Below are 16842 nucleotides of genomic sequence, written 5' to 3'. Positions count from 1 at the left end.
AATCGTGTTGTGGTAAGCAGTGGCCAGCTGGTGGGGAGGCTTCATGAGCGGGACAAAATGTTTCTCGTGTGGGGCTGGGGGTCTATAGATGGGGTCAACAGGTCAAGTGGTGAGGGCAGGCTGCTGGACTTGCCACTGAGGGTGGCCTGGACAAGTTCAGCAAGGGAGGCAGAAATATGTGCAAGCAGGGGAAGTGGTGGGTCCCCAGAAGCAAAAAGCATGAAGCCACTCCCCTGGGCACACCCAGCCAGCACCCATCTCAGGGGTGGGGATCAGTTACAGGATCGAGGAGGAGAAAGACATCTCAAGCAAGGACAAGCAGCACAGGGAAGAGACTGGATGAGAACCACCACCACCACCACCACAATAATGATGGTGGTAGCAACAGCCACTGTTCACCGAGCACTTCCTGTGTGCCAAGTTCTATGCAAAATGCTTTTCCTGAATTAACTTAGTTGATTTTTAGAACAACATTGTGAAGTAGAATTTGATATTATCACCAGCTTGGCAGAGTTTAAAGTGACTTGCCCAAGAGCATGCAGCTAATGAATGATGAAACTTTGTTCTAAAGCCAGAACCTATGAAACTTTGTTCTGCACCTATAGCCAATTTCTGCTGCTATAACAAAGTACCATAGTCTGGGTAGTCTATAAATAATGGAAACGTATGTCTCACCGTTCTGGAGTCTGGGAAGTCTGAGATGAAGGCACTAGAAGATTCAGTGTCTGGTGAGGGCTACTGTATACTTCCAAGATGCCTTGTTGCTATGGACTCACCTGGCAGAAGGCAGAAGGGCAACAGGGACTAGCTACCCACCAGCCCTTCCATAAGGGACTAATCCCATCCCTGAGGGTGGAGTCCTCATGGCCTTGTCACCTCCTGAATACTGTTGCATTGGGGATTAAGTTTCAACATCAATTTTGGAGGGGCCACAAATATTCAAACCATAGCACCCTCTGACCCTGGAGCCCATGTTCAGAACCACTGGCTTCAAGCTAGTTGTTTAAATTGGGGCCCGAGATTAGAGCTCAGCACCTATACCTTGGCTGGCCCGATTCTGAGTAATCGAGCCTGCGGTTCTTGGAGTCCTCTCTGACTTGAGGAATAGGAAGGTTGGTTTCTGAGTTCCCTCTGTTTGGAGGGTTTAGCAGGTCTAGGTAGCTATCCTCTTTCCAACTGCTTGGAGAGAAAGGAAATAAAGAAGTCATATTAAGCAGGAAGAAAACAAATGGAAATGTTAAGAGCAGGTTAACTGTTTAGGAGAGGAGTATAAAGGGGAAGTAATATTTCTATGTGCAATCTGGAAAGTTATAGCAGGTCCGACAACAGCTAAGAAAAAGAGAGACAGACCAAGGAGGAAAATGCCTTAAATTCTTAAGTAGGAAGAGAGTTTGGGTCAACTTTGTTTTGCCTAAAAGTAATTGAAAAAGGGAAGAGGCAGGCCTGCTCACCCGCCTGCCTTGCTCCCTCTGTTCCTTCCCCCCCCTCCCCCCCCCCCCCCTTTTTTTTTTTTTGTCATTGCAGTTTCCAAACCTGCACACTACACTGTCTTGATTGAGATTTTTAGGGCTGGATAAACCAGTTGCAAGGAAGGGGCTGCGTGGGGGTTGTCAGAATGGAGAGCAGTATTAATGGGGAACAGATGTGGGTGGGGGCCAGGATCAAGGGGAGGCAGGGTTGGTGATCATTCACAGAGCTGGGGAGAGACCTGAGAAGCTATGGAGTCTGGCCCCTTCCATTTGGAGATGGAGAAAATGAGAACTAGGGAGGTTAAGTGACGCTGAGTTATAGAATCTCAGAGTTAGAAAGGCCCTTAAATGTCACCTTGCCCCACTGCCCAAGGTCGTACAGCTAATTAGTATAATAGAATGTGCCTCTCATTCTGCAGCCATGCCCATTCTCAAACCTTGAGCACTGCATGCATTTATCTCAAGTTCACGAAAAGGCCATGCACTATACTATTTGTGCAAGAGTGAGTCTGTTAGAATAAAATTCTCTTTACTGCTATCCTCTGGGACCCTCACAGAATTGAGATGTTGATCGTATGAAGCAATCTTATAGAACAAAAAAACTTCCAAGGAAAAAAGTTGTGTCCCCCGAGCCAGCCAGTCTCTGCTAAGGGGGACCTGCTGCTTTGCAGAGTGAGCAGCTGAAAGCCAGGAGGGAATGATTAGAGATGCCAACCATTGGTTAAAATTCTCCGAACATAAATGATCTCCTTGTTCTCCCTTTGATGGATTTGGTCTCTCAAAAATAAAATGCATCTGTGAACATCATTTGAGTCCTGTATGGAGAAGTACCCGAAAGCAATTTAAATATAGATGAAACAGGTTGGGCACACATAGGTATAAATATGCATAGGAAATGGAGGCCCCTCACATCATCTGAGTTTGTTCTGCTCTAGTGGGTCGGTCAGAGATTTTACTTTTTGACCCATGCTGCCCCCACCAGAGCTGAATACTGATGGCTACACTAGTTTCTCCAGGTTTCACAGCACCCATTGTAAAAGAGCCCACGTGTTGAAGTGGCAGGGTGCCCTTGGTTCCTATTTACCAGGGATTCACCGGGGTGGGCCCTGAGCCTCCCAGGAGGCTGCCACACATGGTCCTGTGCTCCCCCAGTGGCTCGCATGCCGGCAACCAGAGCTGAGGCACCTTCTCTTCATGTACCTCATCGTTTGGGTGAGTCTCAGTGTATTTATGGGATTTCGGGGGGACCACAGGATGTAAAAGAAGAACAGAAGCAGAGAAGATGGTGGGTTAGTTACCAGAAGGAAATCTTTACAGGTTTCCCTGTTATAGAGCAGAAACTTCTGTACAGGAAAAGTAAAAGACCCACTCCAACAATTAAACATGAATTGAAATAAAGGTTTCCAGAAGCACTGAGAAGTTTGTCCCTTGACTTGTGGCACACGGTTTCTACTTGTCTCAGTTACCACATGCCATCTCGTTTATCTCCATCCTCCATCCTAGTAGCTCTGTTTCCCCAAGATTTGTGTCTAGTCCCAAAGTTACTCTTTTCCACTAGCTTTCAGTTCCTCTGATCATGCCAATGGAAAAGTCTCCATTTACAGCCAGTCTTTCTTTAACACTTCTCTAACCCTGCTAATCTCCCCTTTTAATACAAAATAGGCCGTGGGCTCTTGGATTTTTAACAAACAGCAATGTCTAGCTAATCAAGTTTGTAGTTTTTTAAAAAGCTGTGTTGTTTTTTACAATTATTTCCCTATGGCTGGTGATGATAGCTTTCCATTGAGGATAGAGAGTTTTCTTTTTAAAAAAAAAATTATTAAAACCAAGAAATCAATTTAAAGAAAATCCTAAGTAGTTGCAGAAAGTACATAGCTGTAGCAAAATTGGTGAAGGTGGTACTTGGAAATGGCAGGCATTTGGGGAACACTCATACAGCAGTTCTTCGTGGCTGCTTCTCCCCACCCCCAACCCCCTTCTTTCTCCCAGCGGGAAGAGTAACAACTTCTTCCACTTAACTGCTCTGTGCTGCTTTTGTACTGCAGGATACAGGGTAAGTTGCATAATATTAGGTCATTGAGGTCTCTATATGTGGTCATAAGTAACTTGAAGGGGGAAAGCAGAGCACCCAGGGAAAATTAATTTCCAGCCCCAGAATCCCTCCTGATCCCTGATCAATGGCAGTGTATATATTTATAGAGTTGACACCAGTAATACCATCTTATTTGGTCTTAATGCTTACCCACCCAGCCCTGATGCCATTCTCATCTCCAGCCACCATCTTATCCGTATTTCAGCCGCGCCGTGTCCCCTGCTGTTTTCCAAACACCTCGGCCCCCGCATGCCTCTGACCTCTGTTCAAGTGGTTTCCCTCCTGCAGCTTTTCTGCCCATTGCAAGCCTCCTCATCTCTCCACTGGCAAGGCTTCCAGGAAGCCTCCCCAGATCCCCAGCTAGAATGGCTGGTTCCCTCTTTAGTGCTCCTGTGACAGTTTGCTTATACCTTCCTTACTTGTCCTATCAAATCTGGGGCTCAGTAGAATGAGGGATTGGGAACCTCAGTTTCCAGGTCTGGCACTGCATCCACTGACTTTGGAGCCTTCATTAGATCTCTTTGAGGACTCCTGGTCTCCACTTCTTCATCTAGTCGCTGAGAGTTTGGATGTGGTGGGAGTCTTCTGTTTGTTTTCTTTGTGTTTCTTTTTGTTTTGTTTTTTGTTTTTTGTTTGTTTGTTTGTTTAAAGAGCTGTGTTGCTTAGGCTGGTTTTGAACTCCTGGGCTGAAGTGATTCTCCCACCTTAGCCTCTTGAGTAGCTGGGATTACAGGTGCACGCCACGGTACCCATCTGCTGGTGAGTCTTTTTGACCTTACAGTATGTAAGTTTATGGAGGTGTTAGTGTTATTTCTGTAATGTTCTTCTCTCCCGCCGGATTGTAAAATCTTGAGCAAACGATCCCCAATTCCAAACACCTCTCACTTGTTCCTAGTAGATGATTAGTGATCCAGTGACGGTTTCCTGAATAAAAAAATGTTCATTTGAGATGCCTAAAACCTCTAGAGTTCTAAACTCTGCTGCCTTTTGTTGATAGCAGGCATATTACATTTTATATGTTCCCATAACTGTAGCTAATCAAAGCGTTTCTGTGTATTTCAACCTTTTTTCATACATTTAGTTTGAAGCAAAACAAAGCTGTCATATTTAACCTAACCAGCAGGGGGCAACCTTCTCCCAGGAATCACATTGTGATTCACTAGGCCTTGGCGGTCTATAGACAGGACATGGGCATGAGTTTTTCTCTCTCTACCAGACATCTTAGTGATGAACTGTGCTGGCAGGAACTAAATATCATCTAGCGTGACCTAAAACCTCAGAGTGCCAAAATTTGGGTGTTAGGGAACACCTGCCTGTTTTCAAAAGAAGGAAGAAAATACGGTATCTACTGGCATATAGTGGATGCTAAACACATGAGTGGCAAGAACTAGGAACTGAGGGGAAGAGGGGTGGTGACTTCAGCTTTCAGGGGAGATTTAAATGAGGAGAAATCTATTGGACAAGGAAAACTTCAGTTCATGAGAAAGATCTAGCTTTTAATGAGTATTGCAGGTGTGGGGGCAGCTTAGAGCAGAGGGACCCCAATTATCCAGTGTACTGCTTGGGATTGAATGAGCAGTGTAGCCAAGATGACAATGGCAGATTTCTCCTTTCCTCACATTTGGGTTTTCACTGCAAAGGCTCATTTGGCAGTTCACACATTTATAAAGTAGAGCCTTGGTTCTGGATTTGCTGGTGACATTAGATGATCCAGGAATATTGCCTTCTCTCTCTCATGCCTTGGTAAAATTTACCTCAATGAGATTTGGAGGCAGCTGTGAGATTTTTCTTGGACATTTAAAAATAATGAGGGTAGAAAACCTTGCAAGAAAATGGCATTTTGATTTTTTTCTTTCCAGAGGAGGAAATTTTAACTTGACATTTTAAAAACATAAAGTAGCTTTGGCATCAATGTAGTTGGCATCTCTTTCCTGCTCTTCCCTTGGCCAGTTTTTCTTCATGCATTTGACCCCTGGCTGTAGTTTCTTCTCTTTTGAAATGGAACCATGCAGGTGCCTTCCTATGGCTTTGGCGTTTCTCTCATCTGCAACAAGTTATAGTCAGAACCATTCATCCAAACCCTTCACATTCCTCCCCAGGTCAGAGTGATCCGTGAGGGATGGACTCGCATAGGGCCTTCCCCGGGCACAGGCAAGGCTCCAGGTGCTTGGCACTTGGGTCTATTTTAAGCCTGTTCTGCCTTGCAGCAGGGAGGTGGGTCTAGGGTCTAGTATGTGCTGTGGATATTAAGAGACTTCAAGGACACTTCCCCCCATTTATCCCGGTTATGTCCCCTGCTAAAATAGGTTAACGGTGTCTAATTAACCACTGAACATTGTCATGCTGCATAAAGATAGCATCCTGGCTGTTCTCTGAGCCGTGGTACTTTATCTCCATTTAGATCTCTGCAGTATTCCATTAAACTCGAGAGAAACATTTTAACTGAGATGATGTCTACATTAGGGCTGCCTTTTACCCTTCAGCACATAACCCATGTAGCAGCAGTTAAGGCCTCTTCTCTCTGGTGAAGAAAATCCAGGTTGTTTCATGGTCTCTTCCCCAGAAGTTCATGGGGTCCCTGCAGTTGGGGGTCATCACTACCTGCTAGTCCCACTTGATCATGATGGCCAGATCAGGCCCCCTGATGCAGCAGGGAGGAGACAGACCCCGCAGGCAGGAATAAAACTATGAGGATCCAAGATTCCGCTGTGGTCCCACGTGGCTGAAGTCACAGATGTGCCACTGGAATCCACCTTGTGCTCAGCTGCCCAAATCACACCATTAAATGTCAGTGTGGGCTCCAAAATGCCAAAGAAAGGGATTACATTTGAGCAAAAGAAATTCAAAAAGGGAGGAATATGGAAATAAAAGTGACTTAGCTAGACAGGATTTCTTTTTGCCATGATGCACACTGTTGCATTTTAAATATAACAAATCACAGAACAATGAAGCCAAAATTAACTACCAGATCATCAGGAATGACAAAGCTACAGCCGTACTATAAGTTGAAAGGATGTCCCTGTCCTGAAAATATTAGTTGGATTTGAAGCAGAGGAGCATTTCCCATGCTGTAGAAATGCCTGCATGTCTCCATGGTGTAAGGGCTGGGAACTGAGCTTTGGAGTCAGACACTCTGCTTGCATTCTGGCCCTACCACTTTCTAGGTAGGTGACCTTAGGCAAGTTACTTACCTCTCTGAGCTCCTCACCTGTAAAACAGAGAGAATAAAATAAGGTACTATGATACTGAAATAAGATAATGTATACTGTATAGGATGTATGTGATGATATAATTGTATAATAGTATTATAAATAATATAATGACAGTGGCTGGTGCCTAACAAGCTGGGTAGATGTTGACTGTTGTCGTCAGTCGTCATCCTTCTTAGGGCAGGTTTGTGGGGGAAGGGGCAGCATAAAGGAAGGGTGGGCCGGGGCCTGGAACTGGGCTTTCTTTCCCCTGAGAGTTGACAGTGGGTGTGCTGAGCCAGGCAGGAGAGGCTCAGTGTGGGTCAGAGAGAAGCTGGGATGAAGACCAGGAAGGGACTGGGTGAGTGTGGAGCTGAGAACTGGGCTTTAAATGCAGGTCACATCAGCAAGACAACCCCCTTCACCTTCACATCCTCTACCTGAGAAGCCAAGCTTCTGAGTCCTTGGCAGCTTCGTGGCTGAGTGTTGTAGGCAATTTGGAAAGGGCCATCAGCCCGCTGTGATGTGGGGAGGGGGAGCTGGTGTGTCTTTCCTCCCTCACCCTGCTCCACAAGGCGGAGGTGACAGAGAACGTTTGCTGTCACTGTCCCGGGTTAAAACTTCATTCTGCGAAATGGCCAAAGCAATCAGTGAGTGATGGAGTAGCTCTTAAAAAGAAACCTGGCATTTAATTAACTTTCCAAAGTGCTGGTTCAGCAACCTCTGTGTATTACATTTTGAATATTGAACAAGCATCTCTAATCGGATCTAGATTGCTCTGCGCCTGGTGTGGTGGAGAACACCTGCTTAGTTTTCATGAACACCACGGACTCGGGCGTGAATTTCGGGATCACTCAGGAACAGAGACTTCACCTAGTGGACCATTCAGGCCCCTTGCTATTTCTTCCTCCTCGCATCCTTTAGGTCAAGTCCATGTTCATTCACACTTCTGTTAGAAGAAAGTAGGCAACTCAGGAGGAGAAGGCAAATAAGTTTCAGTTTTGCTGCTTAGCAACTGGAGTATTCAGCTGAATGTCTCAAAGCTTAGGGCAAGGAGTCTCATCTACGTGACTAGGTCCCATTTCTAGAAGTTACTACCTCAGAGGGATGAGGAGTAAGCCCAGCCCATGTACACTGAAAAAGCTTCCGGGGGTGAGTCTTGTGCACCACTGTTGAAGAACGACTAATTTAAAAGATTCTCTCCAGCTTCCAATTCGCTGTCTATACCATATCGTGCCTTCCATTAGGAGAGAAAATCAAGAAGGGACCGTCTACACAGTAAATCCAAGCAGATGTCTGGGTGCCTTAGGGATATTAGATAATCAACTGGTATCTTCCTTTGAAAAGGCTTGAGGCAAGGTGTTTGGAATCTAGGGTGAAAGTCGGGAGACATGGATTCTAGTTTCAGCTTCATCACTAACTAGCTCTGTGATTTGGGTGAAGCCCACAGCCGCAGTGCCCAGCGTCCCTCTCTGTGTTTAAAATTGTTCTGCTGAAACCTGCTTTTCCTCTTCTCCAGAACTCAGCCGAGGTAGTGTTTGTAGATGTGAATGTCTTTGAAGAGGATTGAAAAGTGCTCTGTGTGAGGTGATCTTGCTGGAATTATGATTTGCCAGGTTCCCCAAATTTCTAATAGCCACTTTTGGGGGAAAAGGCACGGGGGCCCTGAGTGCAGAAATAAACCGGCAGCCCAAGGCTATGCTGATCTCAGCTCTGCAGACAGCCTGCCAGGGGGCTGGGACCAGGCCACACAAGCCTCATCGACAGCCTCAGTTTCCTCAGAAGTTGGGAATGAAGTGTCTGTGAAGAGGTGCTCCAGAACCCATAATTCTTTACCTCAGCCTCTGTCCCCACACAGTCTGGGAGGCAGAACTTCCATATCAGATTCTTCTCTGATTACCTACCCTGTGGACTGTGGTAGACTACTGTGTTTTAGGTTCTTGTTTGTTTGCTTGCTTGTTTGTTTTTAACCTGTCACCAGTAGTTTAAAAATACACTCAGGGCTGAGCACAGTGGCCCATGCCTGAATCCCAGTGCTTTGGGAGGCAAAAGCAGGAGAATTGCTTGAGGTCAGGAGTTTAAGAACAACCTGGACAACATAGTGAGACCCTGTTTCTACAAAAAAATAGAAAAAAAAAAATTAGCCAGGGACAGTGGCACGCACTTGTAGAGGTGGGAGGATAACATGAGCCCAGGAGTTTGAGGCTGCAGTGAGCCATGATCCCAACACTGCACTCCACTCTGGGCCACAGAACGAGACCCTGTCTCTAAAAAAAAAAAAAAAAAAGTAAATTAATTAAAAATATACTTCATGATTGGGTATGGGTACACATAAAACAGGAAACAAAACGTTTATATAATACCTATCCTTACTATTTTCAGCACACTGCATTTTCTGTGCTATTAAAAAAGAAAGATGAAAGAAAAATTTTAAAAGGAAAGGAATGCTGGTGGTGAGCCACAAAACTGGTTTCATGGCTCAGTAGTGGGTCATGACCTGAAGTTTAAAAAACATGGTGCTAGATTCTGTGTCTTTTGCTGGGCTGCTTGTCGCTGCACTACCCTGAGGTGCCTTTGAGGACCAGGCAGATAAAGTAAATCTGTGAAGTGGGGTTTTATTTCAGAATGGCACCTTCAGTCATATTCCTGAGATACATACACAAATTATTTGCATATTCGCATTTCTATAAAGAAATATACTCTGCCAGTTTTCCTAAAACACGCTCCCCACTTTGTCTTTTTGCCTCCTCACATTTGATAGCTGCATAGCTACAGGACGCACTTTGCCAGCCTCCTCACTCCTATTGGAAAACCAACAGCGTAGATGACGTAATTGAGGACTAGTTCTGGACCCCCAGTGTTTGGGAGCAATGCGGGGTTGGGGGAGCTCAGGTTCATCCACTGCATGTCCAGTATTGCCAGGCCGAAAAGTTAAACTAAAAAGTTAGAATTTAGAAATTTGGATTTGTATACAAAATCTCCCCATTTTGGCAATGAATTTACATTAAAACAGAACAAAACAAAAAATAAACAGACAGCAGTATGGTTTAGACCAAACTCATCTGCAGGCTAGGTAATGCTGGGAAGTGGCCAGTGTTCCGTCTGTGACCCAGATCAGAGGCAGGGTGCACCATCCCACTCAGTGTGCTCCTAGAACCTGTTATTTCTGGCAGAGAGTGAGAGAGAGAGAGAGAATGAGAGAGAAGACGCCACCTGAGGGCATCCCTGCTGCCCGTCCTTGAGGACTCCATTTGATTTTTCTGCTTCCTCTGTCGGGAGAGTCCTTGGGCTCCCCCTAGAGCGAGAGAGAGCAGGATGTGGGCTCAGCAGCAATTAAGCTGAATATTAAACTCATCCCCCTTTTGGATGTTGAGTGGATAAATGGCAATTATTCAGCCTCCCCCCAAAGATTAGCATTATCATTATTGTTTCCTTCAGACAGAATCGCGGCTGGTTTTGCCACCGCACATTGTGTAGGGAAGGAACGATTCGGTCATAACTCCTGAGGGTAATTGGAGACGAATATGTCTCTTATGTACACAACAAAGGCGTCAGCCTTTCTTCGTAGCCTCTTTAATCCCAGGATTCTTCTCTTATCCCTGTTTTCATCCAAGCACGTCTACCCTTGGTGACATTAGCTGTGTCATTCGGACAGTGGAGGTATAGAGTTTAACTTCATGAGGACAGTTAGAGGCATTGGTCCTCGGGAACGGCGTGAACTAGGAAGACAGCTTCTATCCTCCCACACAGACAGAAGGTGGCTTTGGTGGCTACTGGGTGCTCTTCCTTTAGGATTCCGTTGACTTAGAACAGGCGTTGGAAGTCTATAGCCTCCAGCAACACCAGGCTGGGGATGCCCTGGGCACCCTGCAGTGGTTTCCCCATGGTGCCTCCCACTACCCATTCTGTTCCCCTCTGCCCTCCTAACCCTCATTGCTGAGTCTCCTTTATCTCTCTTTAAGGGTCGGAAACTGCAGCCTGGGGGAGATTCCCTTAGAGTTGTTATACCCTGTTCTTCCAGCTTGACCTACCCATTCTCCCACCTCACTTCAGCCGTCATTCTTTCTTTTTAAAAATAGTACAGTTGATAGAGTAAATTCCATGGAAAGCAGTCTATTTAAACTTTGACTTTTAAAAATAATTTTTAATTTTTTAATTTTATATTATTAATTTTTTTTTTTGAGACGGAGTCTCACTCTGTCACCAGGCTGGAGTGAAATGGCGTGATCTTGGCTCACCACAATCTCCACCTTCCGTGTTCAAGTGATTCTCCTGTCTCAGCCTCTGAGTAGCTGGGATTACAGGCACCCACCACCATACCCAGCTAATTTTTGTATTTTTAGTAGAGATGGGGTTTCACCATGTTGACCAGGCTGGTCTCGAACTCCTGACCTCAAATGATCCACCTGCTTTGGCCTCCCAAAGTATTAGGATTACAGGCATGAGCCATTGTGCCTGGCTGAAATTTTTATTTTTTAATTGACAAAAAAAAAAAAGAATGTAGAATTCTGCTTTTGGCAGGGGGAGTTATTTGCGTTTTGCAGGAATTGCTGATTGGCTCCAAGAAACCAGTTCTTGCTGGCGAGGCTGGTGGCCCACCCTGTCAAGGTCTACATCCTGCCTCCAGGCCATTTGCCATCCTTTGCTGTTGCTCATCATGGTGCTAGATTTCTGACTTAAAATAACTCATTTAAAACAAACAAACAAAAAATCCACAATAACAGAATTGTGGAAGTTTTCAGACATACCAAAATGTAATCGCCATGTACCCAATGTTCAACTTTAATAATCATCAACATTTCGCCAGTCTTATTAGAAAACTTCAGATCAGTGTTTCTCAGAGTGTGAGTAGTGACACACTTAGATTAGAATTTTAAAATGCATATTCCTGGGCTCCCCCCAACCCACCCAGACCAGCTGATTCAGAACTCTCCCTGCCAGGCCCACCAATCTGCATATCTAACAGGCTCGGTGGATGGTTCTTATGCACACTGACATGTGAGAACCGTGTGAGAACATGTGAGAACCGTAGGTACGTGTGTGTCAGCTAGGCCCTGGCACTACTCACCCACCATCACTCAGAAGATCCTCTCGTCCTTCGTGTGAAGGGCACAGAAAAGCAGTTCTGAAGCCTGAAGCCTGAACTGCGAGGCAAGGGCATCCCTTTTTGCTCATTGGAAGCTGCAAGTGCTGACAGCTAATAGCACCAAATAAGACCCAGGGTCTCAGTCCTAAGAAAGCACTCTATAAACCAGTCAGTTTATTGCTGAAAGAAAAGAGGGCACTGAATCATCTGTATCTATTTGAATTTTAAGCCACTCGCTCAACCTGCACTTAAACTCTCAACAATTCAATTTGGAGTGAGGCTGATACAAAGCTGTAAGAAGGCACTACAGCATCCTTGGTTCTCTCATGCTGGCTGTGGGGCTTGTCTCTAAAGAGAACTGCAGACAGATAAAGCACTTGAGATATACTAATTTTCGTCCACTTTTGAAACCTTCCTCAAGATACTACCCTGGTGCATCAGACTAGTGGGCTCTTAAAAACCTTGTCTTTTTTTTTTTTTTTTTTTTCAGGTTTAGGAGGAAGGCTTCTGAAGAAATAGAAGAGTACGTTTCCAGTATTCTTATTCTTATGGTATCCTATGTTGATCTTGGTCAACAGTGTGGTCTTGGTGGTCATGACCTGTTCCACCTATGTTGAACACAGTGTTAGAAGTCTGGGGCTAGAATTATTTTTGCCTGCTGAATCCAAGGTTTGGTTAATCCTGCTTCCTCAACTGAAGGTCTGGACCCTTTCATTGATGCCCATGTCCTATCTCCCACTGTGTGGTTTTTAGAATTATACGTCCAGGTATCAGGGTACTGGCCCATGCCTTCTGCATTATTGATATAGATGGGCAGAAGCAATACCAACTTCTAAGCCTTGCCTTCTCATAAGACTTATATCAGAAACGAAGGAAGTTTTCTAGATAAAGGTGGCTGTGAAGTTAGCGCCCCCAGTTTCCCACTCCTGGGGGTGGAAGGAGCATTCATGTCATAGCGTTTGTGATGCTGTCCTCTGGAATAGTGCATTGCACAGCCTGTGCAGCCACACACGGCACACCCAGTGGCCTAATTAGGTTTGACCAAGTTGACAGAGCAAAGCAGGTCCAGGGACATTTTCATCTAGGAGAAAGAAAGGATACAATCAACATTTGGGATGTTCCTTTCTGTGTTTGAAACTCATTTTCTGCTCTCCTTTTCTTCTTTTTTGGGGGGCAGTTTTCGCCTCAGACCGCAGAGCCTGAAGGGATCAGATTATGGAGGAGGTAAGAGGCCCTTGAAGGAAGTCAAAAGGTCTTCTAGAGAGGCCCCAGAACATTTCCTGGGCTACAGCTGAGGCACTGTTGACTGCAGCATTCCTGAAGACATTTGCAGTGGTCTCCTGACGCACGCTGACGCACATCTCCATGCCTTGTTGAATGCTGCCGCCTCTACCCGGAGTATCTCTCCCTTCTTTATCTGCTAACCCTGCTTATCCTTCCAAAGGTCAGCCAAAGCATCACCTCCCCTGAAACGTCTTCTCTTCCCATCCCACTCCCTCTCTGACCGGATGTTCTTTCTCCATGCTCCTCTAACCTCCTTGGCAAACCAACATTGTAATTACATGGCTAATACTTACTAGGTGTTGACCATATCCCAAGCACTGTCCTGCCAGTTTACACATGTTAAAGCATTTTCTCTCACCACAACCCCATAGTACTACTATTATCCCCATTTTACAGTTATGGAAACCAAGGCATGGAGAGGTTAAGTAAGTTGCCCAGAGTTGCTAAGTGAGTAGAGCCAGGATTTGAGTACAGTTAGGAGGTATTGTGCTTTAACTCTTTGTTGCCTTGATTGTTTTCCCACCAGACCTCTAAGCTTCTTGATGGCAGATAACACATGTTCTTTATCTTTGCACCTCCAGTAGTTAGTTAGTGACTAGCTATATAAATGCAGGGAAAACAGCACTAAAAAGGCAAGTAGCTGTGGCACAGTGGAAGCCTGTGTTCAAATATCAGGAGAAAAGATGAGGTTTGTGTGTGTCTCTAAAATGAAGCCTTCTAGGGAGGAGATTATGCAGGGGATCCAAATTATTATTATTATTGTTATTATTATTATTATTTTTTGAGACAGAGTCTCGCTCTGTTGCCAGGCTGGAGTGCAGTGGTGCAATCTCGGCTCACTGCAACCTTCGCCTCCCAGGTTCAAGTGATTCTTCTGCCTCAGCCTCCCGAGTAACTGGGGTTGCAGGTGCATGCCACCACCCCCAGCTAATTTTTTGTATTTTTAGTAGAGATGGGGTTTCACCATGTTGGCCAGGCTGGTCTCTAACACCTGACCTCAAGTGATCCTCCCACGTCGGCCTCCCAAAGTGCTGGGATTACAGCCATGAGCCACAGCACCCGGCCCCAAATTGTCAAAGCCTTTTTTTTTTTTAGACACACTTATTTATAATTTTCACACTCCTTGTTTGTTTGTGTAGATCCTAGTTTCTATCTGGTATCAGTTTCCTTCAGCCTGAAAAACTTTATCATTATTTTGTAGAACAGGTCATCTGGCAAGAAATTCTGTCTGCGTTATTTGTCTGAAAATGTCATCCTCAACTTTTTACCAGACATGGAATTCTAGGCTGACAATTTTTTTTTTTAGCTTTTTAAATAGTTATTTTATTGTCTTTGGCTTTCTTTGTTCCCTCCTTCCCTTCCTCCCTCCCTTCCTTCGTTCCTTCCTTCTTTCCTTTTCCTCCTCTCCCCTCCCCTCCCCTCTGTTTTCTTTCTTTTTTTTTTGAGACAGGATCTCACTCCATCATCCAGGCTGGAGTGCAGTGCTACGATTTTGGCCCACTGCAACCTCCACCTCCCGTGTTTAAGTAATTCTCCTGCCTCAGCCTCCTGAGTAGCTGGGACTACAGTTGTGCGCCACCACACCCGGCTAATTTTTGTATTTTTAGTAGAGACAGAGTTTCACCATGTTGGCCAGTCTGGTCTCAAGCTCCTGACCTCAAGTGATCCACCCGCCTGTAATAGGCGTGAGCCACCTCGCCTGGCCTACATTGTTTCTGATGAGAAGACAGTCCTTATTCTTATCTTTGTTCCCCTGTATGTAATATATCTTTCCCCCATCTGCTTTTAAGATTTCTTCTCCATTATCAGTTATTTTCAGCAATTTGGTCATGATGTGCCTTGGTGTGGTTTTCTTTGTGTTTATCCTACTTGAACGTCTTGAGTCTGTGGATTTATGGTTTTCATCAGATTCAGAAAATGTTAGCCAATATTTCTTTAAATATATTTTTCTTCCCTCCTACTCCTTCTAATTACGAGTTTGCATGTCCACACAATTGTCTCCACAGGTCACTGAGGCTTGGTGTTTTTTGTTTTCAGTCTACTTTTTTCCTTAGTGCTTCAGCTTGGATCGTTTCTATTGCTATGTAACTGGTCTTGTCCTCTACAGTGTCTGGTCTGCTGTTAAGCCCATCTAGTGAATTGTTATTTCACCTATTTTTTTCAGTTCTAGAAGCTCCATTTGGTCCCCTTTTATGTATCTTCCATTAATCTTCTCATTCTGTGTACGTTTTCTTTCATCCTTGATAGTAACCTTTATATAGACTGAGTATCCCTTATCCAAAATGCTTAGGACCAGAAGTGTTTCGGATTTCAGATTTTTTTCAGATTATGGCATATTTGCATTATGCTTATCTAGTTGAGCATCCCAAATTCCAAAATCCAAAATCTGAAATGCTCCAGTGTACATTTCCTTTGGGCATCATGTCAGTGCTCAAAAAGTTTTGGATTTTAGAGCATTTTAGATTCTCAGATTAGGGATACTCAGCCTGTACGAGCTCTTTTCATGTTCTTTTGCTGCTAATTCCATGTATCTGTCTTTTCTGAGTCTGTTTCTATAACTGATTTTTCTTCTGGTTACAAGTCATATTTTTCTGCTTCTTTACATGATTCATAGGTTTTGATTGGATGCTGGACATTGTGAATATCATTATGTTGAGACTCAATCTTGTCTTCCTTTCAAGACTGACATACAGACACTCTTCAACTTACAGTCTGGATAAACCCATTGTGAGTTGAAAATATTGTAACATAAATCAAAATATCATAATCCATAATCCCCTCTCAAGTCAAGGACCGCACTGAACATGTGTTGCTTTTGCACCATCATAAAGTTGAAAATGCGTTAAGTCAGTCAGGCGCGGTGGCTCATGCCTGTAATCCCAGCACTTTGGGAGGCCGAGGCGGGTGGATCACCTGGGGTCAGCAGTTCGAGGCCAGCCTGCCCAACATGGCGAAACCCCATTGCTACTAAAATTAGCTGGGGGTGGTGGCGGGCACCTGTAATCCCAGCTACTCGGGAGGCTGAGGCAGGAAAATCACTTGAACCTGGGAGGTGGAGGTTGCAGTGAGGCAGAGGTTGCACTCCAGCCTTGACAACAGAGTGAGACCCCATCTCAAAAAAAAAATTAAAAAAAAAAGAAAGAAAATGCATTAAGTCAAACCATTGTAAATTGTGGAACATCTATATTTGTTTTGGTAAGCAGTTAATGTATTTTCTTAAATCAATTTGAGCATTTTGAGAATTGTTTCAAAGCTTCATTAGGGCAGGTCTAGAGTTAGCCCTAAACACTGATGCCTGGTTGTTCAATAAGATCTCTGTACTCTAGCTGAGTGGAGCTGAGCCTCCTCCAGTTCTGTATAAGTGCTGGAGATTGTTCAGCTCAACCTTTTCAGTAGTAATTGAAATATCATAATGCAACCTGCGGCCATACCACCCTGAATGCGCCAGATCTCGTCTGAAATATCGTAATGCGTAACCCCCTCTAAGTCAAGGAGGTAGTGCTCAAGTCTGCTCAGGCTTGTGGAGTTTCACCTTACAGAGACACAGCTTAGTATCCAGTCGGTCTGGACTTCTGGAGCTTTTACTCTCCATAGCTCCCCAGTCTTTCAGACTTTTCTTCTAAAATTCCAGCCACTTAAGCCCCACTAAACTTCAGTCTCCCTTCAACTCCATGAGACCTTCATGCTACGTGTGGGGCTTCCCCACACTGTGCCAAAGTCCAG

The 16842-nt window shown here is 44.7% G+C and overlaps 1 protein-coding gene across 3 annotated transcripts in view; it reads left to right on the top strand.

Annotated features, from left to right (window-relative positions):
• The window catches only part of IFT43 (intraflagellar transport 43), a 96772-nt gene that overhangs the window by 60474 nt on the left and 19456 nt on the right, over window positions 1–16842 (top strand). For all 3 annotated transcript variants that reach the window (XM_017961379.3, XM_017961378.3, XM_017961380.2), the window contains 2 exons: window positions 12326–12358; window positions 13013–13059. In XM_017961379.3, the coding sequence (XP_017816868.1) occupies window positions 12326–12358; window positions 13013–13059 (80 nt within the window). The remainder of the gene's footprint in view (window positions 1–12325; window positions 12359–13012; window positions 13060–16842) is intronic.

This window comes from Papio anubis, chromosome 7, assembly GCF_008728515.1.
Source record: "Papio anubis isolate 15944 chromosome 7, Panubis1.0, whole genome shotgun sequence".
In the NCBI taxonomy this organism is placed as follows: Eukaryota; Metazoa; Chordata; class Mammalia; order Primates; family Cercopithecidae; genus Papio; species Papio anubis.
The sequence above is the reverse complement of the archived record's forward strand: the minus strand, read 5'-3'. Positions and strand labels throughout refer to the sequence as shown.